General features: G+C 41.2%; 1 protein-coding gene across 2 annotated transcripts in view; it reads right to left on the bottom strand.

Annotated features, from left to right (window-relative positions):
- Positions 1–25,412, bottom strand: part of LOC140735108 (histone acetyltransferase KAT6A-like) — a 189,855-nt gene that overhangs the window by 69,722 nt on the left and 94,721 nt on the right. Inside the window, exons 4-8 of one of the 2 annotated variants that reach the window (XM_073059905.1) lie at positions 22,835–22,950; positions 15,702–15,783; positions 11,789–11,921; positions 6,264–6,583; positions 3,507–3,625 (exon numbers count right to left, since the gene is read on the bottom strand). In XM_073059905.1, the coding sequence (XP_072916006.1) occupies positions 3,507–3,625; positions 6,264–6,583; positions 11,789–11,921; positions 15,702–15,783; positions 22,835–22,950 (770 nt within the window). Of the gene's footprint in view, positions 1–3,506; positions 3,626–5,723; positions 6,232–6,263; positions 6,584–11,788; positions 11,922–15,701; positions 15,784–22,834; positions 22,951–25,412 lie in introns of those variants that run through there. The other variant, XM_073059913.1, reaches the window with a different exon arrangement.

Below are 25,412 nucleotides of genomic sequence, written 5' to 3' on the forward strand. Positions count from 1 at the left end.
TCGTTGGCAGCACTCATTTCTTTGTAGGTCTGACCCACTCTAAAGACAAGCAGACAAACTTCAGTTTGACATACTGGGGGAGCTGTTAAACAAAAGCCCCAGAATCATACTCTGGCCATTGCAATGACTTATGCAACTGTCAAGTTTTGTGATGTGATGGTTATGTGAAGCACTTTAGACACTTCAAGGGGACCACATTCAAGAGAATTTCTTGATTGCTATTTAAATGGATCTCAGTACAAGACCAAGGGCAAATTATAATCAAATGCCAGCATTTTGGCCAAGCTTTGAGGCTAAGCAAGAAGGAATTGCAACAGCTAATTAGTGGATTAGTCATGCAAGTTAAAGTATTAAGTGAAAATCTCTGTTACATTCTGCACTGTGTGACATGGCTAATACTTCACTCAAATGTTTAGCAATCCTACTGTCGGAAAACAGCAGGTTTGCCATCCAATAAGGAGGGGCATGGACAGATGAGGAAGTCCTAGTTAAAATAGCCATCCGTGGGTCCTGGAGACAGGTTCCGCCCTGGATGAGTGCCTAGCAATATTCAGGGAGTATGCCCAGACCTGGGTAACAGTACAAAAAGAACACATGGTATACACATAACATTGAGGTGTTCCAAAACTAATGGGCACATCAGGGGAATAAATGCCATCCTTGATAGGGATGGGAATGCATCAGTTTAGTCTGTGTTCGTCATGGTTTGCAGGCATGTTTGTAATATAATTGTATAATAGCACTCTTGTGCTTTGAATTTATAATATAACCATATAACAATTACAGCGCGGAAACAGGCCATCTCGACCCTGCTAGTCCGTGCCGAACGCTTACTCTCATCTAGTCCCACCTACCTGCACTCAGCCCATAACCCTCCATTTCTTTCCTGTCCATATACCTATCCAATTTTTTTTTTAAATGACAAAATCGAACCTGCCTCTACCACTTCTACTGGAAGCTCGTTCCAAAAATAAAGGTATTTTTGTAAAAAAATGATTCAACTTGCAGTGATCGTAGCTCATTTCAGAATGCAGCTTTCAGGTGCCCACCGATCTGAATAGTTTAAAAAAAACTTACATTTCCAACAAATATGTCACTAACAAACTTCACTGACCTGAATTACCTACGCTAGCTTCCGGACAATCAAAATAAGAATCCATTCACATCCTTGTGCTCAAAAACAACTATCTTTGTAACCACCATCTTCCCCACGACCAGTGGAGGGTTTGTGTTCCTCTGCGTTTTGCCTTCACCTCAGCTGGTGTCAACTGTTCATGTTCCAAGCTCTGGAATTATCGCCTAATATACCTCCCTCTCTTTTCTGTTTCTCAACACTTCCTGCTCTTTAAAGCCTCTCTCCTTCTTCCAAGCCAAGTTGTCTTATCTAATATCTCCTTCTTGGGCTCAGTTTCAATTATTTGCTATGATCACACTCCTTGGGAGTTCTACTGTTACCAGGGATGCTGAATATTTTTGTTATGAAATTTTGAAGTAATTGTTGAAAGTTGGTAAAAACAAAAACAATTAACATCCCCCAATGAGTGGATCCCCCAATTCTTGGTTCTAGTGTGCCTTGCAAAAGGTTCCTGAGAAGCAGAAGCTGTTGAATTAAGTCTGAAGTAACTATGTGCCTTAGGCAGCAAGCTGCTCGTTCTTCACAGTAGGTAGAAGATGGAATGAGAGATGAAGGGGAAAACAGAAGATAAGACTTACAGTAGGAAACAGAACGAGAAATATATATCTCATCTAGATGTGAAAACAGAAAACAGTGGAAATACTCAGCGGGTCAGAAAGTACTCTGTGGAGAAACAGTGTTAATGTTTCACGTCATGAACTTGCATTCTGATGAAAGATCACAAACCTGAAATAATTATTACTCTCTCCACAGAATGAAAATACCAAAAAACATAAAAGTCAAATTAGATCATACAGCCCATTGAGTTTGCTCTGCCATTCCATCTTTGCTGATGTATTATCCCTCTTAACCCCATTCTCCTGCCTTGTCCCCATAACCTTTGATGCACTTATTAACCTACTATGCAGTCGCAAGCTTTTCCTACATTTACTTTTAGATGTCCAGCTTCTGCAATATTTTGATTACCACCTGGGAAGGGATGCTCACACAGTGGCTAGCACAACGCTTTACATTCCCCGCTTTCTTCCCACAGTCCAAGTGGTAGGTTAATTGGTTATTGTACATTGTCCCATCATTTGTTAAGCTTAAATTAGGGGCTGCTGAACGGTGTGGCTCAAAGGGCCTGTTTCATGCCTTATCTCAATAAATAGATAGCTAGGTAAATGAATGAATAAATAAATAAATACTGAGAGTGTGGGAGCTGTGCTCAATAGCAGCAGCTCCAGTTTTTCAAACTATAAGTATTTCTACAAAACATCAGGATATATTCGGTATTTACTAGTTTGATTAATATGCTACTGCTACAGAGCTTCTAGTCAAATCAAAGTCAAGAAAGCAAATTCAACATCAAGGTACCTACAGTACTATACAAAAGTGTCAGGCACCCTAACTGTAAGGATGTGCCTAAAATTTTTGCACAGTACTGTATGTATTACCATATACTAGCTTGAGATTCATTTTATTGTGGACATTAACAGGATAATGACGAAATGCACATGAAGGTTATTTTCAAAGGCCATACCAATGATATTTTGAACAACAGGAAAGTCGGAGATTAGACAGGAAAATGAACGAAGCACATGATTAGCCATCATATTACTGAAATACAAAGGAAGACTGAGTGGCATTTTTACTGGCTGCTCACATATTCCTCAGAATCAGCCTTAATAAGCTGGTGATAGTAAACCTGATTCTGATTCTGTTCCTGAGTCTCAGAAGTAGGACAAAAATGTCCATTTTCTATTGATTAGTACTGCTGACCACGAGGTGAGGTGCTTTCTGTTGCATCAAGGCTGTACCAGTTGACGCGAAGATCAACAAAGTGTTATTTTCATGCATGTGGTCTCACAATACAGATATGTAAATCTATCGATCTATATTTAGCATTTCTTACTTCCGCTGCAAAAGTTAATTTTCAACCAATTATTATGTTGCTGGAACTGGGCCAATTGCACTGTCAAACTCAGATTACCCATTGTTTGTAGTTTTGAAAACTCTGGGAATAATGTGAGTGCACAGCTTGCACTCAAAAATTCTTCTACAGATATAATTACCAGTCTCACTGGGTGGTTCTGAGTACTTCACACTTAACTATTCTCTTATGGACAATATCCTTGACACATCAGATGACAATTTCCATTTGCAAACATTCCACTGCATTTTACTTCCGAGTGTAAATTAGCATTCAGAAGTAATATTTCTGTATTGAAATTAATTTCACTCTAATCAACAAGGCACATCTTCATTTCCTGCTAGGCTCATATTTTTCTTTGTATGAGATAAAAATAAATCGCTGATCCTGACGTCAATATTTGCAACTTGAGTCAGCTTGCTAGCGAATATACACCAAAAACAATATGCTATATCTCACCTCCAATGCAACTTCCTGAACATGCTGAAATAAGTCTAGGTCTTTCTCCGTCACAGTGTCTTTGCTCAGCGATTGGTCATCGTCGTTTTCATGTTTGCAGCCCCACAGGCCCTGATTGTCTGCAGATTCAGAAGAAGAATGTATTAATGAAGGGACTTCTCTTCAATAACCTCTCCTCCCTCTCCTGCATGTGGAGAGGCAGAACGAGGAACAGACAATGTTAATGTGTTAATATAGTTGCTGAAAATTAGTGAAACCATGTTATGGCACTTACTTCCTCAAAACTTTTGCAACCAACTTAGGGGATAAATGACAGGTAAATTAAAATTGTCCTGTTGTCCATTAGCTTGATTTCAGATGCCTTGTAATGCTTGCTGCTGCATCTAGAACTTCGCGTATCCTTTCCCATTCAAACAATGTGAATGTCAGCTCCAATTTGACAGCCGATGAGCCAACAGAGGATGCACTGAGTGTGGTACCTCCAGCTGACGAGCTCTTGACTCCGAACTAAACGTTTCAGAGTTCTAATGCTGAAGGTCTGGTGAAACTCACCTGTCTCAGATGGTTCTGCACCAGTTCCCAACCAACAGACTGAGACGAAGCATTCTCAAGACTCTGCCAGTGCTCTGCCTCTTGAACAGGCTCCCCTGGAGGTAGACATCAGAACATGGGTTGATGTGCCCTCCCATTCCCTTTTTTTCTCTCACTGGGGAAGCACCTCAACTCTGTTCGAAGCATCCTTTACCATGCATGAGCTAAATCCAGGAACTCACCACTGGCAGGGCGTGGCAAAGTTCATTAAGAAACTGAAATGATACAATAAGCCTACATAACCAGTTAAAATAAAAAAGCAGAAGTGCCGAATATAGTCAATGTCAATTACAATAAAGAAATATCATGTAAGCAAACTAATACAAAATGCAACATGAGACACAGCAAAATGCGATAGCGGCTAGAGTCAAGTAGATTTAAAAGCATACTTAGAGTACAAAAATTAGAACGAAGCACTTATTTGGCTGGAATACTAAGCCAGTTACCTCAGTTCAGGTTTGTTTTTATCTCCAATAATTTCCATGCCTAAACAAAACAGAATATCTAAAAAAATATCCACGCAATATGATCTTGGCAAGCTGGCCCTGTGGTGTGGCACACTGGTGCGGCAGCCTTTACCACAATAATGCATTGTGGATGGGTGGGGCCATGCTTTCTAAGACAGAGGCTCAGTGGTCCAGCCCTGACAGAGACGGGAAGTTTCAAACTCTCAAAACCAATCTACGTGACAGATGCAAGCGGCACACACGCAAAAGGATGGGTGACGGCCATTACTGCGCCCCGGGAATAATGCGTGGGATGAAAGGGGATTGGCCGGAGAGCAATTAAAGGGGGTGAAAGAAAACTATAGTTGCCATTTTCAACTTAAACAGCACCAAGGTCATGATCACTATGAACATTCTGGAAGTACACAGGTAACTCACAGAGAGATCAGAGTGGCCCGTTTTGTCCTACTTCTACTGATCCTCAGGCTCAAATCCTTTGAATGAAAAGTAATGGCTACTATATGTAGTTTTGTAACAAACAATAAATAATTGCTGGTCACCTGCCCTTATCAATTTATACATGACAGGAATATTTCTGCCAACGTTACACTGGGAATATTTTCCACTGTAAATGGATACTTTGGCTCATGCCATGAAAGAGACGTCCGACATCAATGGTGCTAGCACAGCTCCTTTAACGTGCATTTCATGACACTACATTTTTTCTCGACCAGTTGGAGGCAGCCTGAAGTGATTGGGCGCGCGGTACTGTTCTTTTGTGCTATAAGCTCAGCCGCCTCTCTATATTTTCCACAAGCCAGCCAAATTAAACACTTCAGCAATTAGAATAAACACCGCAAACACTGGAAGTCTCAAACTAAGGCAGAAAATATACAGGATGCACAGCGGGTCTGTCAGTTTTTGACAAAGAATAGTTGTGCTGAGAGGTCAAAAGGTTAATCTACCTTTTCTCTGTCTGATTTTGATGGACCTGCTGTGAGCCTTCTGTTTGACTTAAGGGCAGAAATGACTCGGTACAGAGCTACTTTCATGGCATAAGCCCACCCCCCCCACTTCCTCTTTAAAAAGACAACAGCAACTGAAGCACCCCAAAATCAGCGCAATATGAAGCCAAATTCTAGTGCTAGCGATGCGTGGCGGTATGGCGTTCACATCTTACCCTTGTACTCGGCACTCAAACTCCTTCCTAATTCCACGTTTCCCTTTCTGTGCCAAAGGATCTCCTTTCCGTGTCTCACTTTACAACGGCTGCCCCTTATTGCTTTCTCTCTCACCGAGAAAGGCAGGAAATAATGTGACCGCGGTTTAACCGCCGTTTCTACGGGCGCACTGAGTTGCAGGTAAGGTGAGGATTGTAAAGTGCAACCATCTTTCATGCTACTGTCCCAGTGGCTCGGGAGATCAGTTTTATCAGTGGACGGACATGGCTCACAAGGTGTAAGGCGAGGAGGAGTTAATTCATAGTCTGTTTCACCACTGACATTGGGAGTACAGGATGAGGAAGGAGAGTCAACTGGTTCCCTTCTTAACTTGGGCATTCTGGACACACTTAAATGGTCAGTAAGTGTCATCTCACTGAAGTTACCAACAGGGTTATTACGGGAAGATGGTTTGAAGCTATTTAACTGCCAGCTTGGTGCTGGTAAAGAAACCTCAGGCGATACTGGGCATGCAGGGATTAATGAGGTCAGTGCAGTACCTGTGGGCCATGTGCCGCTGTCAGAAGTGCTTGACTTTCGTGGCCCCTTTTTCTTGAGCCTGTATTGCTCAGCTAAGTCCAGGAGTTCACCCCGTGGCTTGCGGCCATCAGGCGAGGGGGTGAAGAATTTGCTAAGGCCATCAATGAGCCCTTTGGTTTTCTTATTCATTTTCAGACGGGAAGATTTGCTGGTTCGCGAGTTCAACACACTCAGTCCGTCCAACCGGCCCGACTTAGATGAAGGGATTGCCGTGATTTTACGCTTGCGCCCTCGACCTGGACCTTGTCTCTCTTTGTCGAATGACTGAGAACCTTTCGATCTGTGGAAGAAGAGAGGATCAGCTGAAACTAGGGTTACTCAAAGCTCATCTCCATTTACTGTCAAATGGCAGCTTGCAGTCATAAGACCATAAGACATAGGAACAGAATTAGGCCATTTGGCCCACTGAGTCTGCTCTGCCATTCCATCATGGCTGATATATTATCCCCCTCAACTCTATTCTCCTGCCTTCTCCCACCCTTACTAATTAATAACCTATCAATCTCCACTTTAAAGATACCCAATGGCTTAGTCTCTGCAGCCATCTGTGGCAATAAATTCCACAGATTCAGGAAAAGAAATTCTTCCTTATCTCTGTTCTAAAGGAGGAACCTTGTATTCTGAGGCTGGACTGTCTCGTCCTATAGGAAACATCCTCTCCACATCCTCATTCTCCTAAACTCAAACAAGGACAAGCACAGAGCCATCAAATACTCCTCACATATTAAGCCTTTAATTCCCAGGATCATTTTTGTTATCCAACAGAATCCATAGGACCAAGGACACATTTTTCCCTGATTATGGCGAGGTTCTCTTCCTGTGAAGTGTTCTTATCGCAGACTGTTTGCAAGTAAGAAATTCAGCCATGAACTGAGTTCCTTGGCAGCAGGAGATGTCTGCAGACCCACAACAGCTGGCAAATCCATCCTGCTGGGCTCCGAGCAGCTCATTCGTAAGCCAAGTGGTTGCAAGATGGAGAGGACCTGTCATCACTAGAGAGTTTGAAACTCAAGTCACTCCATGAACATTTAAAAAAAATTCATGTTCATGACTTCCAAGAATTTTTTGGACTGAATATTTTGGGAGTCACCATACTCATTTGGTTGCAATGAAATATTCAAAGAGCAAGTTTCAAATTATACACCTTGCGAGAAGCTCCTCATCTTTAATGACAAGGTTCTCTCTGGTTCTTCATATGGAACAAATGAATAAACTCTTGTATGTTGGAAAAGTCATGAGCTAGCACACACTGCGTATCTATCATTCATTGTATTTTGCAAAGGCTGAAATGAATGTTTGAGGACAGTTGGTGTGGGGAACTGCAAAATACTTGTTTTGGCTGGGGCTAATTTTGTCAATCGGATGTTTTTTTTAAATACTGGAATTTGAAATCACAACTAACTTGACTTTCAAAATTTATTTTTGAGGCAGTGGGGTGATGTTGGTAAACAGGGTTGTTGGAAGATATTGGGATGCCCTGAGGTCTAGAATTCAAGAGCAAATATGTGATGCTGAGGCTTTATAAGGCACTAGTGAGGCCTCACCTTGAGTACTGTGAACAGTTTTGGGCCCTTCATCTTAAAAGAGATATACTGGCATTGGAGAGGGTCCAGAGGAGGTTCACAAGAATAATCCCAGGAATGAAAGTGTTAGCAATCAAGGAACGTTTGATGGATCTGGGTCTGTACTTGCTAGAATTCAGAAGGATTGGGGGGGGGGGGGGGGGGGGGGGGTGATATTATTGAAACCGAATGTTGAAAGGCCTGGACAGAGTAGATGTGAAAAGGATGTTTCCCATGGTGGGAGAGTCTAGGACAAGAGGGCACAGCCTCAGGATAGAGGGGCACCCTTTCAAAACAGAGAGGTGGAGAAATTTCTTTAGCCAAAGGGTGGTGAATTTGTGGAATTTGCTGCCACACGCAGCTGTGGAGGCCATGTCGTTGGGCGTATTTAAGGCAGAGATTGATAAGTCCTTGATTAGACATCAAAGGTTACGGGGAGAAGGCTGGGAACTGGGGTTGAGGAGGAGATTTTGAAAAAAGATCAGGCATGATTGAATGGCGGAGCAGACTCGATGGGCCAGATGGTCTAATTCTGCTCCTATGTCTTATTATGGTCTATCTTGCACTGACTAGTGTTAATATTTCACAAAGGTGGTTAATGCTTAGGGCCAAAGCACTTGAAAATAAAAACAGCGACTGCAAACTGTGAATATGAAGCAAGGTAAAGGCTGAATTATCTCATTTCGTTCAGTTTTGAAGCAATTGACCCAAAGACAAGACTGAAACGTCTCCCAACAAGCCACAATACGCTAAGCAATCAGAGAGTGAAATGTATGATTTCCATGTGGGGATAGGTATTATTAGTTCAGCAAAAACCTAAGACCATACAGCTGAAATCACTACAGCTGCAGAGCGGAGAACCTGAGGAGATAGGGGATATTTTCATGAAGTGTCACCCAATCTTTCTCATCCACACTCTCACTGTAGGCTGGCAATAAACTTTGGCAAGTTATTTTGAATAGCACAGGAGGAATTCATTATTGTAAAACTTGGAAAATGAAAGAAACAGTCACAATTTGCATGTAAACATTTTTTTCCTCACGTTAGATTTCCCACAGTCGCTTAATGGCAACTTCTTCTCGAGAGTAGGGACTGAACTTATTTACATCGTCTTGGTGAGAACAGTACTACCAAATGAGTCACAGTTGACATGCAAAAACAAAGCTACAGTGGTTCTGGTTAGTTGGGCCATCACTTAATCAGAGCAACTACTTCTTTGGGACAGCTCTTAAAGAACAAAAACAAATTGAGGAAATAGCTGGGACTCCTGTTGTTTACTTAGGACATTATGCTGCTTAATTGAGGCAGGATACTGTTGCTGAACATTTTCTAACTAGCGTCAGTCGTGTGCATGTCATGTGCCCGTGAAGAGTGAAGTTTTTAAACAGCTTCACTTGCATGCTTGTGTTCAAAAGACAGTGATATTTGCTACTGATAGTTGGCAAGTAACAAACAGTAAGACAATTCAGAAATGGTTTATTTACTGCGGTTTCAAACCTTCAGGCTTAGCGATACCAGAAACGGCCAGGATTGAAATTGAAACGAGTTCACTACTTCAACAAGTTAAGGACTATGAAGAATTTGAAGGCATCAACAATCATCTTGAATGCTACAATGAAAAAGATTTGGAGGACGCAATCATTGAAAGCACTGCTTGAAGGGAATCCGTCATCTACACTCGGTGTCTGTGCTGATTTTGTTCATTTACAGTCAATACACTGAATGAATTCCACTGATAACTATTAGGAACTAATGCATGGTTTTACAGTATTGTAGTAGTTTTAGTAGTGTCTTAATTTATTCTGTATTTCATTTAAATGCATAATATTTTACTCAGTTAAACAGTAGTTTGTCTTTTTTATACCATTTTTAATTACTTCTATGAAACTTCAGCTACTTGGCACAGCTGCTTAATTGGGCCAAAATGTGCTGGTCCTGATGTGTCCCAATTAACTGGAATCCACTATATATCATAAACTCAAGAGATTGTATAGATGTTGAAAATCCAGACTTAGAAAACATCATGGATGGTAGGTATATGAAGGGCTATGGTCCCAGTGTAGGCGGATGGGGTTAGGCAATTTAAATGGCTCGCCACAAACTAGATGGACCAAAGAGCCTGTTTCTGTTCTGTAGTTTTCTATCACTCTACGACTCTAAATGCTGGAGGAATTCAGCAGCATCTATGGAGAGGAGTAAACAGCCAACTTTATGGGCCAGGACCCTTCAGCAGGACTGGAAAGGTGAGGGGGGGGGGGGGTGGAGGAAATGCCAGAATCAGAAGGTGGTGGCAGTGGAATGAGTACAACTAAAAGGTGATAGGTGAAACCAGGTGAGGGGGAAGGCAGATGGATGGGTGAGGGAGAAGGAAGTGGGAAGCTGGAAAGTATATTGTATACATCCGTGTCTATACCTGTGCTATAATGTAATGACTGCTAATACAGAATCTGTTACCAAGTGTTAAAAATATGACAAACCAATTTTACTGGCAAACAAGTTGCTAATTTAAGTTTGACAGAATAAATACAAACCAATTCTAGAACTGCAGTTCCAGCAAAAACTTCTGGGAAATTCAAAATAGTACCTCAAGTGTAATCACTTGCTTTGTTTTGAGTGATGGCTTAAAGCCTTGCTATTTGGACTAGCTGTTTGCTTTTAACTCCTGCTACTTTTGCTGAAGTTAGGAGTAAACTAAAACAGGAAGCGTGGGTTTTACAGAAACATAGTGCTATATAAAGTGTTACAGCAGTGTCTATTTATAAGCAGTAATTGCACCCCAGTAACATGGACAGACTTAGATCCTGCAAGTGCCGAACATGTGCAGGGGCTTAAAAATCAATACTTAGGTGAGGATTATCCATTTCATTCTCAGGCAAGCTGTGAGGTAAACAATTGCTCTTCGGAGATCTTTTCACCGTCTCTCTCACTAGGACTGCAAAATAATTAAATATGTTTGCTGAGTCTTCAAGGCTTTTTCTCTTGGGGTACATTCAACAAACTGTACTTATTCTGAACATCAGGTGGTCCCACGGCTCCTGTCAACCCTGCATTTACAATGCTGAGAAGCTCTGCTCAATTCCATACTCGCTGTAGAAGCCGCTGGTCCAGCAGCACCACCATCTAATCACACAGGTTACGACTTGGTTATAAATAGTTTCCTTTTGTAGTTCACTGGCCACTTTACAAAATCAATCCCCATTCGAAGTCAAAGCAATGTGTGAGTTTTGGTGGACTTGGGAACTTAGCCTCTACGCAAGAGTACTGTATTCTGTTTTCTTTACACTAATACTACCTTGATGTCATTATGAAGGGCATGATCTGTCTGGATGACTAGCAAAACAAATACTTTTCACTGTATCTTGGTACATGGGACAGTAATAAACTGTTATCAAAAATAATTCAGCAATCAAATTGCATGGAAGTTGCAAAAACATTTCAGGTTAAAGACCTAACATTGGACATCTTTATAAAGTCACTGTCATGAAACCCTAAGGCTGTCTTGTTCTTTAAAAATGCAGTTAATTTGCTAAGTATGGCCAGACTTCTCTGTTTTATCCCAATAGTAAACCATTAATTTACCTCTTGAAATAGTTCATGGCCCAGACTCTATTTTGCCTTTCTGCTAAAGTGATAAAGTGGCTGGCATGCATTCCATGTCATTATGTCTTGGCAAACCAACGTAGCACAGCAGTGATCAGAAAGCAAAAATAAAACCTGGAAATCTGAAGTAAAAATACTAAAGTGAGAAATACTCAGCTGGTCAGGCAGCATCCACAGAGAAATACTGAAAGATTAACTCTTGCTTCTTTCCACAAATGTGCTGCCTGAATTTCAGAGTATTTCACAAATTTCTCATTTCTGCAGCTCTCTATGCAGAGATTACCTGACAAAACATTCAAGGCTTCACTTTGTGGCATACTTACACTGTTGTTTTCTTTAATCTATTTTTTGAGTGCCCTATTGCAGTTGCATAGCGCCTTTTAATCTGTACCGCTTTCTTGTGTAACAGCTTTCTTCCCTTTTTCCGTGGCCGACAAATCTGACACACCCACATGCCTGTGAGGGAATTGCAAAATCAGATCATACTGTTCGCTTTTATTTACAGCAAAACTTACAATCCAAAGTTTACAAAGCTTGGAAACTACAAAAACAGAACACGAAGGCAATTGTGTCTTGAGATTATGCCTTGAAAGGGAAAAATATTTTTCGACCCCTACATTATGTTAATGGCAGAATTACTGGATTTGTAAAGGGGACCCATTAACTAATTGTTTGGCAAATGCGAACTTTGTGCTTCAGAAGGACCAAAGTTACAGGGAGAGATTGAATAGTTGAGGACTTGATTCCTCATTGAAGAATGAGGGGAGATTTGATACAGATATACAAAATTATGAAAGGTGTAGGTACAAGTGGGGTTCTTCCACTAAGGTTGAGTGAGACTAGAACTAGAGGTCAAGGGTTAAGGATGAACGGTGAAATATTTAAGGGAAACATGCAAGGAATCTTCACCCAGAGGATGGTGAGAGTGTGGAACGAGCTGCTAGTGGAAGTGGTGGATGCAAGTTTGGTTTCAACATTTTTTTGAGAAATATGAATAGGTACATGGAGGGCTATGGTCCAGGTACAGGTCGATGGGACAGGACAGAATAATAGTTCAACATGGATGAGGTGGCCAAAGTGCCTGTTTCTGTGCTATAGTGTTCTACGACTTTGTAAGTCACATATAGTGATGTAAATAGGTGCTTTCCATGTAACCAGGAACTTGTACATTTCGAAGATTATGTACATCACTAATGGAACAAGAGTCAAGCACTAGTGCGCTCATCAACTTGGGTGTCAAAAATTGACAATGGGTCTCTGGATGTACATACAAATGCTGCACTGGACAGAGCAAATCTTTCTAATATACTCTGACCGTACATCAGACTGAGAATTACAAGCAGTATTAGTCATGTATAGAAATGGATCAGAACACACAGGATGTTAATATTCTTTTGAGTTTTAATCACACAGAATGTTTTGTCCAATTATAATCAACTGTTCTAGTGCCAATATTTATCCAAACAGCTATTTAATAATACAAAAAGAACAGTGTAATTCAAAGGAAGTTATATCGATTGGTTTATGTTATAATTTGACAAATTACCTAAAAATGAATTCAACTAACTACCTCAAGTTCAATTTAAATTTAACTAATTAAATTTCATAAAATGTACATAACAGAAATTTTATGATTTTAATCTCTTGGATTATAACATAGCAAAGTGTTCCAAACAAGAATAACTTCAGCACACTGTGCAATCTTGCAGATGTTTAATATTGCTGGATCTCATTGTTTGAAAATCAAGTCACGTATGATCTTTAAAACCAAGATTTATTCTACCAACCACATTGAGAATTTTTAGCATATATTTAAAGTTGGAAGCAAATTTTATTATTAGAGTACATATACATCACCACATACTATGCTGAGATTCATTTTATTGTGGGCATACTCCCTGTCCTATCCTGTTAGCAAAAGAATATTGTTATTCCTTTACTCTCCACTCCTCCTTCCTCTCCACCTGCACATTCTTGCTTTTATTCCATGTGTCACCATTCTCTCCTATAATATCCTATTTTCCTCAGCCCTTTGTCACTTCTACTTATCACCTCCCACTTCTGACATCATTCCCACTCTCACTCCCCTCCCTCACCTAGCTATCAGCTGGATTCAACCATCACCTGCCAGATCTTGCTCTACCCTTTCTCCCACTGCAAACTCCCCTCCTTCTTTCTAGTCCTGATGAACAGCCCCGACCCAAAACACTAACTGCCCCTTTCTCTCCACAGGTGCTGCCTAACCCACTGAGTTCCTCCAGCTCCTTTGTGTGCTGTTCCACATTACTAATATGTGATAACTGTGACATTACTGATGCAGGTTCCTTAAGGTTGTTATAGCCGAGGGAGGTAATGGAAACAAGCTCCCACCACCTATTAAATGCTCCCAATTGTGCGCCTCAAATAGTCTTTGACAACCAAGTCCTACTCCTGACTTTTACACTTGGCTTAGCTACTAAGCCCGGTGGAACTATTTCTACTGACAGGAGAAGGGGCAAAGGTAGGTTACTGAGACTTTAAAACCTGTCATTTTGGACAAACGAGGGTTGTCAGCAGTGGTTGGTTGCTCATCTAGGAGAAGGAAAATCTGAAACCTCCACTGCCTTGCGGTTATACCCACTCATCTTCAGGAGTAAACCCCAAGGCAAGGTCTGGAGCTGGAGTCCCTAAGGCAGTCCTATGTTGAATTCAATGCTGACTGGCAACTCCTGCAACATGCTGGTACCAAACTGTATTGGTCTCTGCTGTTCTTTGGATTCATCAGCTATGTGGAGAAGAGGAGCTTGCAGCATGGGCAACAGCTTGCTCTCCATATCGTACTGCCTTGCACATCACTAAGACAGTGAGGATACAATATCCATGGCTGACCCCGACCAACAGAGGTCCTCAACTCAATAATGGAGAGATAAAGGAGTTTAACAAACTGCTCTTCAAAATTTGCAAAACCAGTTATAATGCTGGCTTAAAGGGCCAGATGATTTTATTCATCACAAATTTCAACTGTTTCCCTGGGTTTCTTACCAGTTAGGTTTTCATATATAAAAAATACCCCATTATTGCCACAGGGAATTGAAAAGGCACAAAGACAGGTTCAAGAGGAAAAGGCCAAGTTATCAAATTATTTTAAAACATTTTAAAACTGTCAGTTGTTCTATAAGATGCTATCCTTTAATAACTAATATAAAAAGCTGCCCTGCTGCTGCTTTTAGTAATCCCTAATTCATTTTAAGAAATATTTTTGAGGGTTGCATTCTGCAAGAGCCTACAGTTTTTGCACAAAGTCTAGTTCGTCTCTTTCTTCAGTAACAAAAACACTTAACATTTGTTAGCAAATACAATACTTGAACAATTACAATGAAACATTTACTTGCATTAACTTATTTTGACCAGAATTACTTTCTGTAAGAGAACAGCAATAGACAACTGAAACCACCACAAGAATCAGGCTGGGAATTTGTCTTACAGGCGACTATTTAATGGGCTGAATTTCATCATGGGTATATTTTAGTTACTGAACTGGTACTTAGAGGCAGAACTTCAAATCCTATCATGACAGCAGGGGAATTAATTTCAAATAAGCTATTTGTTCTAATGATATACTTCATTCAGCAAAGTTCAAAGTACATTTATTAGCAAATTGGATATATGGCAGACTGAGATTCATTTTCTTGCAGGCATTCACAGTAGAACAAAGAAATACAATAGAATCAATAGAAAACTACACACAAATAAAAACCAACATATAATCATTATGCAAAAGAAGGCAAACTGCAAATACAAAACAAATCATAATATAAATAAATAAATGGATAAATCAATCAATCAATCTGAGAACATGAGTTGTAGAGTCTTGAAAAGTGAGTGCATACGTTATGAAATAAGTTCAGCGTTGAGATGAATGGAGTTATCCACGCTGGTTCAGGAGCCTGATCGTTGAAGGGTAATAACTGTTCCTGAACTTGGTGACGTGGGACCTGAGGCTCCTGTATCTCCTTCCTGATGGCAACAGTGAGAAGTGAGCGTGGCCTGCATGGTGGGGGTCCTTGATGATGGACGATGCTTCCTTGTGCCAGTGTGAGAAGAATGTTTAAACTTCACCTGGCCTTGAGTGATTTACATAAATAAACATTACCAATCTTAACTCCCCTCTCAAGTTCTTTAGGGTTGGGTAATAAAGCTTGACCTGGCCAGTGTTATCCATCTCTAATGAATGAATAACCAAAAGTGAATTCTTACCTTTGGGCATCCTGGTAAGCGGTGGATCACAACACTCCATGTGAAAACCTCGATCACAAGAGTCACAGAACAACATGTTATCCTGCAGAGACAGAATGATAAAGATTATTGTACTTTATTTGAAAATTGAACTATCACACATCAAACTTTACTGATTGCCACAAAGACTCAAATACACCAGGGTGGCTGGATTTATAAGATTCACCCAAAAAAAAAGTTTCTTTGTAATTTGTTGAAAAAAAGTTTGTGAAATTTTACTCTAAATAGCCAATTCCAGAGTTAGCCTGGCTTTTTCCTATTAACTACACAAATTAAAGATATTGATCAGCAGATTATGAGCCACAACACAAAATCCACGCTATGGTTTAAAAACAATCATTTTAGCAATGCTTACAGGCAGATATTACAAAAAGAGTAACAACCATCATAATTACACGTAAACTTGTTCGCCTTCAATCAAAACGCTGCTCTGGGAGAAAATCCCTCTTCTCATCAGAAAACTTTGCAGTATTTATCCTTCCATCACCTTCAAAGTCTGAGTTATTAAAGATATTCTATAAATGTAAGTTGCCCTTGCCATCTTAATAAAAGTAACATATTTATTCTAGGCTTTAAACTAAATAAAATGTCCCATTGCAATTCTTGCAATTCACAGGAGCATTTATCAAAGAAAATGAAAATAACAGTAGAGGTGAGGAAAAGTCTGAACCTGAAACCTCGACTGTTTATTCCTTTCCATCGATGCTGCCTGACCTGCTGAGTTCCACCAGCATTTTGTGTGTGCTGCCTTGGATTTCCAGCATCTGTAGATTTTCTCGCGTTTGCAATACATCTCAAAGTTCATTTTAAAAGAGAAGGGGAGGAAAGGCCAGAGAGGATTTCAAATATTTGGGTTAAATAGTAAAAACGATGCCACTGATGATGGAGCAATGAAAATTGAATAAGTGGACAAGCCCTGAACTGGAGCGGCTCAGCAGCCACGAAGTTAGAGGTGGTATGGGAGACTGCGAGGCGAAAAGGTAAATAGACAATAGACAATAGGTGCAGAAGTAGACCATTCGGCACTTCGAGCCTGCACCGCCATTTTGAGATCATGGCTGATCAATTACTATCAATACCCGGTTCCTGCCTTGTCCCCATATCCCGATTCCCCTATCCATAAGATACCTATCTAGCTCCTTCTTGAAAGCATCCAGAGAATTGGCCTCCACTACCTTCCGAGGCAGTGCATTCCAGACCCCCACAACTCTCTGGGAGAAGAAGTTTTTCCTTAACTCTGTCCTAAATGACCTACCCCTTATTCTCAAACCATGCCCTCTGGTACTGGATTCTCCTTAGAGAAAAAAGGATAAAAAATTTTAACATAACTAATTGAGAATTACAAGGAACCAGCAAAAAATGAATGAACAGGATATGACGGGCATTAGCAAGTTGACAGCAAGGTTTTAGCTGAGTCGAGTCAAGACAAAAGTTAAAGTTGGAGATTGACAGAACAGCACTGGAACAGTGCCGGCAGAATCCAGGAGTCTGGCTGCAATTGGGCTTGTTTCCCTACTTGTTCCAACATCTCCAAGATTCCTTCACGAGACCTCCACTTTTTAAGATAATCAGGTATAGGAGCAGAACTTAGCCATTGCGCCCATCAAGCCTGCTCCACCATTCAATCACGTCTGATCATTTCTGACCAGCACTCAATAACTTTACGAGATATGGGAAACATGTTAAGAGCATTTTTTTCTTTGAAGGTTGTAGATTAAAGAATGAACTTCCACTATTTACCATGGCACTCAGAAATTTTAATTATGTATCCATTTTCTTATTGATCCAATCCACAAATCCACTATATAATTCCGACATAGTGCCCAATGCCATTACAAGCGTCTCACTGACTGAGAGTCATTTAGATGTTTAGATTTTACCTCATCTACAATATGTGTGTTATTAAAAGATAATTCACTGCATCAGCACAAAATATTGTAACTTAATCATTTTGATAGCTTATTTCATCACCCGAAACCTTGGCTGAAGCTCTGCTCTCTAAGATAACAAGCTTCCTACATCTAATTCTATTTTTGCTGCTGGTGCAGTCCCTATTTGGTTAAACCGCTGCCCTTGAGAGCAATGTTAATGAGAAATGGACTAAAAGTTTAAGGCTTTAATGTTTCGCTTACTTAACCAGATTTCAAAGCTAAATAGTCACTTTTATTCCTTTTTAATATATTTGGTACCTTCAGACAGCCATCTTTTCAATCCATTTTCGATCATTACTTTGATTCATTACTGGTTTCCAAGGCACAAGAAATGTCTAGCATTACAAAATGCAATCCTCAAAATGAATAGTTCAGCTAAGTTGGTACATACCCAAAGCTCGAGGGTAAACATGACAAAATGGGCTTGTTTATCACTGAAGAGGGCTGTGCTTCAGCACCACTTGACAAAGCCATCAATAATTTCAGTTAAAATTTATTAAAAACCAAAGCAACCCTACACAAAACACTGGACTAACTCATCAGGTCAGGAAGCATCTAAAGTCGACGTTTCAGGCCGAGACCCTCTTCAGGAGCTTTAAGCACACATAAAAGATAATGAACTGCATAATGTACTGTGGCACAAAAACTTGTTTGATTAAACAAGAAGAATTGACCAAGCATTATATCGAGGAAACTGTGTGACATGGAGGTAAGAAAATGTCAGTAATATTTTTTAGGTTTAACGCAGGAGTTCCCAACCTTTTTATTTCATGGACCCCTACCATTAGCTGAGGGAGTCTGCCGACCCTAAGTTAGGAAGCCCTGGTTTAATGTTTTCTTCCTGTTATTGTGTAAATTATTCTGATCTTTCACAAACTGCCATTGAGCGGGAAGTAAAAGAATGAACTGCTGCCAAACACAAGAGTCTAACAAGGCCTCCTTGTTTGAGTATGTGCAACATGCTGCTTCTTTCAATTTGCAAATTTGAATTTCAACACAACAGCAGCGACATACCTACACTCACCAGCATCTCACCTACACGTGAGACTCCATATGCTCTGAGAACACAATCCAGGTCTGAAGCAACTCAAACTGCCACTGCTGTTGAGTGTATTCCACATTGTAATGAACTAAGTGTAATACATCACAGTCACGATCAGACTTTGCAAAACCCCAACACTATTTAACAATTTATTTCTTAAAGTCATGGGATAAACTTTATTTGAATTTGTGCAACTTTAACTCCGAATGTAGCTGCAGATGAGTGGAATGTCTGATGGCAGATGGGTTAATACAAAGGATCCAGTCACAAGTGTGGCTACAAAGAAGGTAGGAAGTAATAGGCAGATAATGAAGGTTTTTCTATGACAGTGACAAAGCGTTCTGTTTTGAGTGATTTTGTGTTTCTCCCAGAGGTTAGTGAATTTGTGCTGCTGATTCCTTCGTCTTCAGCCCTTTACCTCTTCTATCTATCACCTCCCGGCTTCTCACTTCATATCCTCCTTCCCCCACCCATCCAAATCCTCCCTCAACCCATCACATCACCTGCCAGCTTGAACTCCTTCCCATCCCCCCACCTTCTTATTCTGGGTTCTTCCCCTTTCCTTTCTAGATCTGATAAAGTGGCTCGACTGTTAATTCCTCTCCAAAGATGCTGGCTGGCCTGCTGAGTTGCAACACAGAAAACCTACAGCACAACACAGGCCCTTTGGCCCACAATGCTGTGCCAAACATGTACTTACTTTAGAAATTAACTAGGGTTACCCATAGCCCTCTGTTTTTCTAAGCTCCATGTACCTATCCCAGAGTCTCTTAAAAGACCCTATTGTATCCATGTGTGTTGCGGTGAATTTGAGGAAGTGGGCTCCAAAGACTCAGTCACTGAATAGATCAAAGGCAGAAGCCAATAGATTTTAGGCAGTAAAGGAATCCAGGGATACGAGGATGATGCAGGAAAACAGCACTGAGGTGGAAGAAATATCACATTAGATAAAGATACTAAACTCCCTCAACTCAGTTCAGGTAGGCTACAGAGGTCACTTAAAAGAAAACAAGTACTTTGTGGTCTTTGATCCAACAAACATAAACAACAAACATCATTCACTTCTAAGGGGCTCCCTATCATCCTGTTTCTTCTTTCTCACCTCCAACCACTCCATCTACCCATCAACCAAACACTCCTATTGGGACTCCTTCCCCATCAGTTCCTATTGGCCACCCCACCTCCCTTATTCAGTTCCATGTTCCACCTTTTCCTACCAGATTCCATCAGGTACAGCATTTTGTTGTTCCCGCCTATCACTCCCCCAGTCTGTGTCAGCATTTCACTCCTCCTCATGTGGATCCACCTATCGCTTCCCAATTCCCCAGATTTAGAATTTTTATCACACGTACATTGCAGCCTCAAGCTGCGATGTTGCCAGCTTACAGCCACCAGGAGATGGGCGCCGGAGCCAGTGCATTCCACTTGGGGTGGTGTGGTACAGCATCCAGTCTGGAGGCAGTCTGCACCCCACCCCAGTGTTTGCTCAGCAGAAGACAAGCTGTATTGTGGTCAACTGCAGATTTCTGCGGCATTCCTGGACTCAGGATCTGAACTATCTTTCTTTGTGTGGCTGTGTTTTACTGATATCTTACTTCTGCTTGCAATCCTGCATGTGCTAAGTGTGCTTTGTACTGTGTGTGACTATTGGTACTGTGTGTTGTACCTTGGTGCCAGAGTAAAGCTGTCTCATTCGGCTGTATTCATGGGTATTTATGTATGCTTGAATGGCAATTAAACTTGAATTGAATCAAACACAGAGTGAAATGCAAACACGAGGAAATCTGCAGATGCTGGAAATTCAAACAACACACACAAAATGCTGGTGGAACACAGCAGGCCAGGCAGCATCAATAAGGAGAAACACTGTCGACGTTTCGGGCCGAGACCCTTCGTCAGGACTAACTGAAAGGAAAGATAGTAAGAGATTTGAAAGTAGTGGGGGGAGCGGGAAATGCGAAATGATAGGAGAAGACCGGAGGGGGTGGGATGAAGCTAAGAGTTGGAAAGGTGATTGGCGAAAGTGATACAGAACTGGAGAAGGGAAAGGATCATGGGACAGGAGGCCTCTGAAGAAAAAAAGTGGGAGGGGGGAGCACCAGAAGGAGATGAAGAACAGGCAAACAACAAAAAATGTCAGGGATGGGGTAAGAAGGGGAGGAGGGGCATTAATGGAAGTTAGAGAAGTCAATGTTCATGCCATCAGGTGGTGAGGGAGGAAGTGTAAGGGCAGGTGTAGCACTTGTTCCGCTCCCTCCTGGCGCACATCTTTTCCTCCCTCTCCCCCCCCCCCCTTCTGCTTTCTGCAGGGATCGTTCCCTACACGACTCCCTTGTCCACTTGTCCCCACCGATCTCCCTCCTGGCACTTATCCTTGTAAGCCGAACAAGTGCTACACCTGCTCTTACACTTCCTCCCTCACCACCATTCAGGGTCCCAGACAGTCCTTCCAGGAGAGGCGACACTTCACCTGTGAGTCAGCTGGTGTGGTATACTGCGTCCAGTGCTCCCAGTGTGGCCTTTTATATATTGGTGAGACCCGACGCAGACTGGGAGACCATTTCGCTGAACACCTACGCTTGGTCTGCCAGAGAAAGCAGGATCTCCCAGTGGCCACACATTTTAATTCCACGTCCCATTCCCATTCTGATATGTCTATCCATGGCTTCCTCTACTGTCAAAATGAATCCAAACTCAGGTTGGAGGAACAACACCTTATATACCGGCTGGGTAGCCTCCAACCTGATGGCATGAACATTGACTTCTCTAACTTCCGTTAATGCCCCTCCTCCCCTTCTTACCCCATCCCTGACATTTTTAGTTGTTTGCCTGTTCTTCATCTCCCTCTGGTGCTTCCCCCCTTCCTCCTTCCTCCCGTCCCATGATCCTTTCCCTTCTCCAGCTCTGTATCCCTTTTGCTAATCACCTTTCCAGCTCTTAGGCTTCATCCCACCCCCTCCGGTCTTCTCCTATCATTTTGCATTTTCCCCTCCCCCCACTACTTTCAAATCTCTTACTATCTTTCCTTTCAGTTAGTCCTGACAAAGGGTCGCAGCCCGAAACGTCAACAGTGCTTCTCCTTATAGATGCTGCCTGGCCTGCTGTGTTCCACCAGCATTTTGTGTGTGTTGTACAGAGTGAAATGTGTTGTTTGCGTTAACAACCAAGACACCCAAAAGATATGCTGTGGGGAAAAAGCTGTTGAGAGCAACCACTGCTCTCTTTCCCCTCACATCTTTATACCAACTATCTCACCTCTGTCTTTCAATCCAGCTGATGGATCTCGTCCCAAAATATAAACTGTCCATTTCCTTCCACAGATGCTGCCTGACCTGCTGTGTTCCTCCAGCATTTTGTTTGTTTTGCTCCAGATTCCAGCAGTCTCTTGTGTGTCCATTAATATATTTAATTTCCTAACAACATACAAGATATAGCTGCCCAAATGGCAAATAACTTTGCCCACCATTGCCAAGTACTTAAAGGCATTCAGCAACATACTGCCTATACTTACTTACTGCCCATTACACTGCTGGCATTGAGGGCAGCATCAAAGGTCCTCCATTTCTGGTGGTATTCAGGGCTCCCGTCACCATGTCAGTAGCTTCCTCTTGGTTTTGACTACTGTCAGACATGCAAATCCCAGATGGAGACTCCGGAATATCATCGCACTCAGATGTAGAAGGGTTCTCTATTGCTGTTTCCTTAACAATCTTGTTTTACCAGTCAGCGTTGTTAGCCTTAAGGTGTACCCCCAAACCTGGAGGTCTGGTGGACCACTCTTAGTCTGCCCTCTACGCTCTGACCTATTTGGCATGGGTGACCATACCAAGAACCAAAGCAGAAGGCCCTGACTCCAGCCAACATAACTCTCCAGGTCATTAAGGCACACAAACCTCTAATCCATGACAAGGTTGTGGTCCTCTTGGAGAAGTATCATAAGCAATGATACTCTTTATTGCTTATTACAAAAAATGATGGATTTTACTAGCGTCAAAAATAAACCTTATCAGTGGCAACACCAGAAATACTCAATGAACAGTTTTCGTTCTGTAGCCACTTGCCCCAGAATAACTTGCCACAGGTTTAAAGATTTTCGTCACATGGATTGAAGGGCGACTTACAGCATTTTTGCCCTGGTCCCGACAGGTGCTGCATGTCTTGCATTCAATACACTGCCATCGTAAGGCCTTCACACGAGCTGTTAGTTCCGCAGAAAATTTCAAACAGGACGGATGACCTGGGAATACAGTAGAAATTATGGTGAATCTTTCATCCAGACATACGTAGCCTTTATTCACATGGTCATACAAAATCATAAGTCATTCAAGAACAGAAGAGATTCTGCAGTTACTGGGAATCCAGATTAACACATTCCATAGAGTGGGGGGGGGGGGGAGACGGATAAGAGGGGCAAGAGGGAGAAGGGGGAGAACACACTCATATGCTCTGGGTCAATGATGAGTCACTTTCTTCACTTTTTAAGGCTGTTTACAACTGCAATTCAGTGTGACAACTGTGTGCCAAACACAAAATTTTAAATCTACATATTTGTGAATCCTCTGTGGCTTTATTCATTGGATTAGTATACATGAAGATACACTATCAACATTTTAGGAACAGCATCTTCCTCTTTGCCATCAGATTTCTGAACTTACCTCACGATTTTTGCTCTCTATTTGCATTAACTATTTTATCTAATTTATATATATAGAATTTATGTTTATTCATTTCCATGGATACTGCCTGACCTGCTGAGTTTCTCCAGCATTTTGTGTGCGCACTGCTCTGGATTTCCAGCATCTGCAAAATCTCTCGTGTGTATAATTTATAGTTTGTTTTTATGTATTCTATTGTACTGCTGCCAAAAAACAACAAATTCCATGACATATGTCAATGACATTACACCTGATTCCGATTCAAGCAAATTAACAAGTGTGGGGCAGCCTACGTTTTACTGCAGCTGAAATTAGGTTTCTATTACCAAACTGGAAAGAAGATTTTGCTTTAAATTGATTCTTTCATCAAATATAGATGTCATTTGCATTTATTATCCATCCTGAATAGTGTATTTTCAGGTTTAATTTATATGACTTTCCCACATTTTTAATGGTAACCATAATTCAGCAGTAATTACTGTGATTCGTTATGAATGAAATTACTCGCTTGCCTTTTCATGCCAAAGTTCCAAATAAAGCCAATTGGAAAGGTGTTCTAGGCATTGTACAGCTGAAGTTCTGAACTGCAGTGGAATTTGGGTGCCATGGTAGTATAACGGTTAGCACAACGCCATTACAGCTCAGTGTATCAGAGTTCAATCCTGGCATACTCTGCGAAGAGTCTGTATCCCCTTCCCATTGAATGTGTTTCTTTTCCAGTTTCCTCCCACACTCCGAAGATGCACTGGGTAGGTCATTGTAAAGTGATTAGGTTAGGGTTAAATTGGGGTTGTCAGTGCTGCTGTGCAGTGTGGCTCAAAGGACCGGAAGGGCCTATTCTATGCTGTATCTCTAAATAAAAATAAGTAAAATAATATAAGTATTTAAATGTTGTGATTGCACTTTGGGAGCATAAAAATAATGGGAAAGAGCTGATGAGATGTGGAGATATTGGATAGAATCAGTGTTCTGCTCCTTTAAAATATCCAACAGGGAGGGTGGGAACTGCCTTTGGTGTTGAAGCCCTGGGAGAAGGCTTTGGAGTGTCAAGGAGGAATGTACTGCAGCAGAAAGCTGTTTCTACAAAAATTTCTTTCAATCGAACTCAAAAGAATTGCCAACACATACTTTTCCATAATATGGCGGCAACTAATGTGAAGCCTTGCAACCCATCAGAATTCTCCACTGCATATCTGTAGAAATTTGCTGGTCTTCAGTGACATACCAAATCTCCTCAAACTCCTAATGAAGCATTGACTGCATCAATGTGTTGGGTCCAGAACAAATCCTGAGGTGTTGATGCCCAGGAAACCCAAGATTAGAGGGGACACAGTAATTTAAAACAGAGGTGGGTGAAAGCTTCTCACAGAGGGTTGTAAAACTGGAATTCCCTGCCCCAGAAGGCCAGATCATTGGGGGTGTTTAAAGAAGAGATGTATAAATTTCAACAGGACCAGGAAATTGAAGGCTATCGGGAACTTACACAGAGCAGCAGATGAGGCCTGAGGTAGATCAACTGTGATTATATTGAATGACAGGACAGGCTTGATACTGTCTCTTCCAATGATAGGAGAGAAAACTCTCCCTGTTATTTGTACAATTATAACAAAGTACTTAAATGATCATTGACAGTTTAAATTGATTAATTTTGGATCTGTTCAAACACAAGGTATTATTCCTTTAAATAAAATATTCCAAGATAAGCATTTGACTTAAGTTTAGGATTGTTTTAATTTGAGTTATTCTTGAGGAAGCAACATCTTAATCTGAATTAAACTGACACTAATCAGCAAGGTTGAAGTTGAGTAAAATGTTTCACAGGCTTATTCCTAGCGTAAAATCGATGGTAGTTTAAAAAACAGAACTCTATCAGGGATGGACTGCAGGATCTCACAAGCTGCATGTGCACGTCCTGTGTGGTTTACTGAATATTTTCAAAGCTATTCTGCCCACACATTCTATGCTCTGTATATCACCCACAACAAGGAACTCTATCAGGCAATTAGTAATCAGCAGATATTATGTGATGCAGGAAATAAATTCT

This window comes from Hemitrygon akajei, chromosome 1 (assembly GCF_048418815.1).
Source record: "Hemitrygon akajei chromosome 1, sHemAka1.3, whole genome shotgun sequence".
NCBI lineage: Eukaryota > Metazoa > Chordata > Chondrichthyes > Myliobatiformes > Dasyatidae > Hemitrygon > Hemitrygon akajei.